Genomic DNA, 7,839 nt, shown 5'->3' with positions numbered 1-7,839 from the left:
ATTTACATGTCGTACTTTTTATTTATTTATGTAAAATTGACCACAAATTAAATGTTGCTAATATTCCTACATAAAGCATAAAGCATTTTGTTGGCAGCAGGATCTTCTTCCTTATTGGACGTGTGCTGTCCTTCATTAGCAATAAGTAAAATGTTTATAAATCTATTTGTAGCCTTTCAAACCTGTTAGTCAAGAAATGTTTTATTGCTAAGTTTATCAAGTTAACTCTTACATTTTGAGAGGTATATGGTGATTATTAGAGTAATACATTTGTTTTGAAATTGAATTAGCTGAGATCTTGCAGCTTTAAAGGTTCCTGATCACCTTCTGTCCTTCTGTGTCAAAATCTTTTAGCATTTTAGGAGAAGGGTGTGTTTTGACAAGACAATGAGACCAGACAGCAGTATGCTTTATCCAAACAATATTTCTAATCCAAAACTCATCCATTGTAGCCGTTATGATACAGGCAGCAAATGCTTCTTATACATACGCAGAAAATGTACACACAAACACACACATTGGAATATATGCAACAGTGGAAGTGGTAACTTCCGTAAATATATTAATGACAATAAAAAAAAAAAAAGAAATATACACTACCTTATTGTGTATGGATTTGCATTTGATTCAAATCTGTATTTACACACAAAAATACATTGCAGGAAGTTAAAAATGTTGCTTTTAAACAATTTTACAAAGTAAAAGTTTATCTCTCCCCCCTTCCTTCCCTCTCTGGCTCTTCCTCTACTCCTCCTCCTCCCTCCCTTATTTTTCTGGCCTCTTTTTCTGCTTCCTCTGCTTTTCTCTTCTCCTCTCGCTCCGTCTCCATTAGCCACGGCCCACCCAGGTAGCTCAGAATCTCCTCTGGGCTTCCTCGCTGCTTTGGATTTGGGTGGAGCAGCTCTTTCAAAAGAGTCATCACGAATGGGCTGAGGCCATCAAACTGGGAAGGAGGACGGTTGTCCCCCATGATTATGTTATTGTCAGTGTCCTCCTCAGCGAGCTTCTCCTCCTTTTCTGCCTCACGGTCAAACCACTCCTTATATCTACGGTAGCCACGGTCATCATGGGTGCTCTCCTCCCAGGGGAAGCATCCAGTTAGCAGGCAGAAAATGAGTACACCAAGGGCCCAGCTGTCAGTACAGGGCTCCACTGTTATCCAAATGTCCTCCATCTCCTCTTCCGTCCCCTCGCTCAGCCTCTTCTTCATCTCCAGTTCTGCCTCCTTAGCTGGCTCCACCTCAGGAGTACAGAACGGCGAATCGTACCAGACAGCTCGAACGGTGGAACCGATGGAACGGGCGAGGCCAAAGTCGCCCAGTTTGACCCAGCGACAAGAACTGTCACACAGGAAGATGTTCTCAGGTTTGATGTCTCGATGGACGAAGCCCAGAGAGTGGAGGTGTGTGACAGCGCCACTCAGCTGGGACATCACCCTCTGGACACATTCTTCACTCACCCCGGCCTAAAACACAGAGGCAGTCTGGATCAGAGAACAGGCTCTTTATAATTAAATACAGCTGTCAGTTCACACAAAAAATGGAGAGTGCGTTGTTGATGCAAAGGCGCAAAGCACTTCATCACTGAAATGGTTGGAGATGCCCTTGGAAATCTCAGTTTTACCTCATGTGCTCCCTCTTCATTGACTAAGAGCAGGCTGCCCTTACTCTTATCAACACTCTATTATGTTACTGGCACTGACACTAAGGCGGAGGAGGAGCAACTGGAAGCCGTTATCAATCACTTCAATTCAAGCTTTTGCTGACAGAAATTGAACTTGAATAAAGAGATAAACTGTAAGCTGTATGTTTTGTCAAATTCCCATTTTGAGTCTGGGTTTGCAGTACAGGTTATACTGCAGCCTTTCAGATTGTTGCTGCCTTGTCCTTTACATTGACAGATTAGTCTGTCAATCTAAAAACTGCCATTTCAAAATTAGGGTTATATACCACTGATTTGTTTTATTGGCTGGATTGAATTTCAGAAAGCTGTACATTCTTTGCACAATAAAAGTGCCTAGGTTAGGTGAACGAATGGACAAATGAACAAATGCCTGGTTTCAGTCTGGGAGTGGGAAAGTTTGTGGTTCTCTTGAGGGAATGATGAAGGAAACCTGTTCTTTCTCAGGCTATTGGTCATTGCTGGTTTACAATATCAAGCTGCTGCAGCACATACACACAAGTGTTTTTGCGACATGTTTTCGTTGCCGCAAGTAGACATTGTGTTGCAAAAGCAGAAATCGTACAGAAAGTAAATTAAATAATTGCAGCTTTAAACCAACAGACAATATCTCTGCATTCTTTTGCTAGAAACTGCCATTTAATTGTCCTGCTTTATAAACATGTTTGTTGTTGTATCCATGCAATTTATAGGAGAGAGCTGCAAATCATGGAGGTTTCATGAAAACATTTCTAATTATGGTTCACCTTACATGTCGAATGTCAACAACACATTACATACCACAAATCAACAAAACTGACCTCTGACACAATTACACTGTAGAGATCGCCGTGTAATCCGGCTTGCTGCGCAAACACATAGTAGGTTGGTGTAGAAAAGAAGATGCCAAGAGCCCGAGTGAGAAAAGGATGGGTGCAGTAAGAAAGTGAGAGATGGTATTCACGCAGAAAAGAAGAGAGGGAGGTAGATCGACGAGGGAAGAACTTCAGAGCCATAGGAGTTCCTGAGAGGAATGAAGCAAGATGAAACACGTTGAATACTACAGTTTCTCATTTAGCGTAATTTTGAAGGGAAACTGACATTAACGGAATGTGAGTGCTGTCCATCATTGACACTGAAATCAATTTTAACTTCCCCTTTGGGCTGACTCGGTTTAACAGCTATGCTCTATTTGCAGTAACTCCATGCCAGAGAATGTCCCAGAGCGCTTCATTACAGAACAGAAGAGCAAAAGGTTAAATGAACGCTATCAAAAGACAGATCTGTCTTCATATCGCAATGGTGCTGACCCCACACAACACAGGTCGCTTGTTTACTAGAAAGAAGCACGAGACAAAATTGCCGCACTGGAGTAATGTCATTTCATCTACTTCAAATTAGGCTGAGGGAGTGTAATCAAAACACAAGCATAATAGACATTTCACAAACTCCAACAGACTGTATGAATGCCTTGAGTGTTGCACTGACCTCTCTTTCTATGAACAGCCAACATGACCTTTCCATAGGATCCTTCTCCCAGGAGCTTTACCATCTTGAAGTGCTGGGATACTTTCAGGCTGGGCATGGACTGTGCCGACAGGAAACATAGCTCATCAAGTTCCTGAGCTGCCGCCGTCTAAGGAGAAGGTGCACACGCACAAAGCCACATTCAGTGTCCACATTTGATGACTGGTTCAAGAGCTGTCAGTAGATCTACTGCTTGAGACACACGTGTTGATACTAATGAGAATTAGCTTCACTGACTGAACTTGTATGGGGCTCCACATACTGATGCGTCACCTGAACCTTGGCGTGGCTCAGTGTAATGAATATTGCAAAGGCAAATATCGGAAAATTAAGAGTTGCATAATGATGCTCAAGGGGATTTGGTTGTTTTTGGGGTTCTCAATCACCTCAGAGTCAAAGAAGCTTTTGCATTCTTAGCACAAATTAGTGGAACATATGATGTAATGTGATGGCTTTTAATGGATCTAGCTTGATCTCCATTGTCCTGAAGATAAACTTCAGATGTCAAAGTAATGTCTGATCAGTGTGATCAGAACATTTGGTGCTGACATTCAATTTCCACTCTCAAGACACATCCATGATGACCTCTTTTGAAGAAGATCACCCTCACCACATACCACATCAAATTAGAAAGGGTGTGAACAGTTATGACACACAGCTTGGCACAAAAGATGATGCGATTGCAGGAGGACTGAGACAGTGATTTTTATTGTCTTCTGATTACTTCTGTTCCATTCCTATAAACACCTATAATGTTTCACAAGCTTATTGCAAGTGTATTAGTCTCATTTTCTGACTTGAAAATTTCGAACCATCAACGGATACTGTTTGGTGAATACACATCAAACTGTGCCAGATGACGTGTTAAAAAAAAAACATTCAAATCAATGAGCTTAGATTTATACATGGTCATAATATGAGCGATAAACAAAAAGTTGGATCATGGTTATGACTTGTTGCTTGACGAGATGAAGAAATTGATCTTTATTGCTGCCAAAAAAAGAGAGTGCTGTTTTGCTGCTTTATCGTAAATGGAGCTGCTGAAGTTCTCCTTCAATATCAATTATATATCAACGTTTACTCTTTAAGCAAATGGCCCAATAGGCTCCAATTTATCTCTAAAAAGCTGCATTGCAGTCAGAACTGACAGCGGAATGAAACTGTGCATTTTTCAGGCAATGACTGCATGCACAGAACTAAAATTAAGGAAGTTTCTACAGGAAACCGTGTAGTGATGCATCAACTTACTGCATTTGCATAGTGAAAGTGGGGATGTGGTAAACTGGAATTTTCTAGACACAATGCTATAATGCTATCTATTTGTTCAGACCTTTTCACACTTTAGCTTTCACAGTGCTAAATGCAATGCTTGAGTGGGTTTCCTCCACAGAGAGGTTAGCATGGCTTATGTGTGTCACATTATTACGTTCTCCTGCTGCTCCACATTCTAATCATGCAAAATGAAACCAGTATAATTTATTGCATTTTAAGAAGTTCTTGCAGCTGGAATTTTATCCATGCCGGCTTGATTTACTGGCTCTGACACATAAGACATCACACATAAATCTAAAGCATCTGTTGCATCAGAAGAATGTCCTTCAAAGCAGAGGTGATTATTAATTAAACCCTAACTAGATAAGGCCTTTGGCGTGGAGCAAAAAGTGATCTGAGATTTTAGGAAGGGCTGGGCAGCAGCTAACATCATTAACAAATTTGAAGTGGTGCTAAACGTTACAAGCTGAAAATCCTTCTAACAACATTGCATATCAAAGCCTTTACAGCCTCAGCAATTTTACAATAAAAAGCCTCAATTGTGCTGTGCCTGCATGTCATATCATCATTTAGCTGCAAAAACATGTTGGTGATATCACACATTAAACTCCCACCCATTTGCACATAAAAGAAACTGTTGTATTTATGTATTTAGTTTGTTTGGTTGTTTTGAAGCACAATAGGATAACATGAATGAATCCATAAGCCTGTCATTCCTGTGCGCATTTAAAAGTTTGATGCTGCATTAATGCTCACAGCAAAGTGCAATACTTACCGTCATTTTCTGTTCAGTTGGTGGATCGCTTGTCACTTTGTCCTCACTCCTGCTTGCATCAAAAGAAAGACTTCAATTCTTAGCAAGCTGCTGTCAGTGTAACAAGCCACAGTTTTATGTTGAAGATATGGTGTGTGTCCTGGATCAGGCCCCACACGGAACAACAGTTGAAGTGGATGTTTTTGCCTGTGCTTCGCGAGTCCATGCAGTAGCACAGCAGCTTTATAGAGGATGGTGGTAAGTGTTTACTGGCCTGAATTGACTGTGTGCTTCCCCCCCAGAGACACACTGGACTCCCTCTCTTTTCCTACTCTTGTGCCAACCCTCTCTCCCGCCCTCCTGCCTTTTGTACTTCAGTCCTCTCCTCCACTACACACTGATTCCAATCTGTCCGTCAGGACCTAACCACATTAACCCGTTGCTCTCCTGCCTCCCGCTTCCTCAGCTGTCACTCATTTTGTGCCCAGACATCCACCACGACCCCTCCCTGTCCTCTTTCCGTGTCTCTTCTCTTTTTCTCACCTTCTCAGTCAGCCTGAGTCAGTGAATTCCCCCACAGTCTCAGATTCTTCGTTTAATCAACAGGTATGCTGGAATGACAGAGATAGGCCAACAATTTGTATCCATGATCCCTGAATCCTTGTTTGGATTATGGGGTACAGTTAAACATGTCACCTGTGGACTCTTTTATTTCCCAATATCACTTTCCTTTCTTTCTGTCTGTCTTTCATTCCTGTCTCCAGCAACCCTGCAGGAGGCAAACATTTTTTTAAATAAAAATAAAGCGAAAGAGTTTAAATATATAGATTTTTATTTCATTTTCTCATTACAGAAATTCAGTCTTGGGCAAACTTCAAGATTTTCACGTTATTTTTCATCATCAGCAGACAAATTCCTCTTCGTTAATTTTACTGCTCCAATCTAAAACCTCACGTTATCTCCATCCAAATGCATATTACTGCCTTTCATCGCACACTGATGGAGCTAACAGCTGAACGCTTGCCCTACAAAATAGCTTCATTCTGTGCTTGTGCTATCTTCATGTCAGCTCTGTTTGCTTCTTAGCACCAGCTGCAGGTCAGAGCATTTCTCTGGCTCCCATGGCGTTGGCACTCTCCTCTTCTTTCTGTCCACTCAGATAGATTTCCCCTGCTACTACATACTACAGGACATTTATTGCCACTGGCTTGGTGGCTGTGTCTTGCGTAACACAAACACTGGCTGCTATCACAACGGCTGGTCAACTCTCAGGTTACTCCGACTGCCACAGTGAGGCCGCTAATATCCAATATGCATTTCCATGTTTGTGCTTGCAACATAGGGTCCTATATCCACTGCTTTGACAACCACCAAAGGACAACTTTCATCGCTTTGAATGAGTTGATGCCAAGAAACAGTCACTTCATTCACAAATACTGCTGAAGTATGTAAGGCAGACACGCACAAGTAGCAAATGTAGACACTATGCATGAAGGAATGCCTGTCGTAGTTTCAGACACTAAGGACATCTTTGCTGACAAATTCTGGAAAGATACACTACTTACATCTTCGCTATTAACCTACCTTCTTTGTTTTTCATTGAAAAAATGTATTTTTTTTTCTCTTTTCTCTTCTAAAAACAGAGCCATCAGTTATTATAATATTTAGTTCCAGAAAGTCTTGTTTTTTGTCATTGATGAAACATATTAGTGCTAAATTTGCACTGTTGTTAAGAGGTTAGTAGCCCGGTCTGGGCAGGGAGAATGGTGCAAGAAGGCCACAGATTTCAAAAGAGGCTGAAGCAGCATAAAATTGAAACATCTTGATTTAATAATTAGTATTATAGAATTAGTATTATTATAATTTTTTTTTACAAATAACGATGTATATAGTGCAGTATACAGTGCATCTTAAGATGATGACTAGATCTAACCAACAAATTCGATTTTATAGCTGTGACATCACAACATGAGTAAGAGATGCTGTTCTAAATAAATAAAAGCTTGAGTGTGGTGAGTGTTGTTTTAGTTTTAGGACAGGGAATTAAATTGGGTCAATAGAAGTGAAGAAATTATCACTATGACAGAATTTGAGAGCTGATTTTGGATTCTCTTATTCTCTTGAAAACTCACACTGATTTCCATATTGGGGAGTCACATCAAATGTCAAGAAATGCTCCATGATTGCTTGAACTTGTTTTGCATATAAAACGTTCATAGACCAAATGAATACTCTTAGGTTGATTCAAGTAAGTATGGTTTTTGGTTGCAAAGCAGTCTTGTTGTCTCAAACAACACTCATCAAACAGATTAGAGGAGACACTGTGTAAAGTTTTTTTCTGTGACATAACAGTGGAACAACATGTGTCAAAATAGCTTTTATACTTTATGTATGTACTGACATTTTTTTAGTTATCTCCCTGAGATTAGTATTTCCAAAGTGGTGCCACAGCCCAGTACAGTTTTACAGTTTGCTTGAGTCATACTGCATGCTTTCTCAGTTCTCTCCTCCCCAGAGAGAGGGCAAAGATAAAGGGATAAAGAGATGTGGATAAAAGGGGGAGCTTGTAACACTCATGCATGCCAGCTGTTACTGTGATGTTCTGAGGGGCTTACTGTGTTATTCCT

General features: G+C 40.7%; 1 protein-coding gene across 1 annotated transcript; it reads right to left on the bottom strand.

The window, feature by feature from the left end:
* Nucleotides 1-438: 438 nt before the first annotated feature.
* sbk3 (SH3 domain binding kinase family, member 3) lies at nucleotides 439-5,530 on the bottom strand. Its single transcript, XM_029504082.1, has 4 exons — nucleotides 5,234-5,530; nucleotides 3,148-3,295; nucleotides 2,481-2,683; nucleotides 439-1,465 (listed from the first exon to the last, which is right to left on the bottom strand). Exons 1-4 carry the CDS (start codon nucleotides 5,237-5,239, stop codon nucleotides 707-709), a joined length of 1,116 nt encoding a protein of 371 aa, XP_029359942.1. The 5' UTR covers nucleotides 5,240-5,530; the 3' UTR covers nucleotides 439-706.
* Nucleotides 5,531-7,839: the final 2,309 nt, after the last annotated feature.

This window comes from Echeneis naucrates, chromosome 6 (genome assembly GCF_900963305.1).
Source record: "Echeneis naucrates chromosome 6, fEcheNa1.1, whole genome shotgun sequence".
Classification (NCBI taxonomy): domain Eukaryota; kingdom Metazoa; phylum Chordata; class Actinopteri; order Carangiformes; family Echeneidae; genus Echeneis; species Echeneis naucrates.
Note: the sequence above shows the minus strand (reverse complement) of the source record. Positions and strands in the feature narration are given on the sequence as shown.

Bases quoted from the DNA above. Each gene is read 5' to 3' on its own strand.
- sbk3 (XM_029504082.1), bottom strand. The intron at 2,684-3,147 runs GTCAGTGCAACA...CATTCCTCTCAG, and splicing joins GGCTGTTCATAGAAAGAGAG to GAACTCCTATGGCTCTGAAG. The intron at 1,466-2,480 runs GTCAGTTTTGTT...TCTGTGTTTTAG, and splicing joins ACAGTGTAATTGTGTCAGAG to GCCGGGGTGAGTGAAGAATG.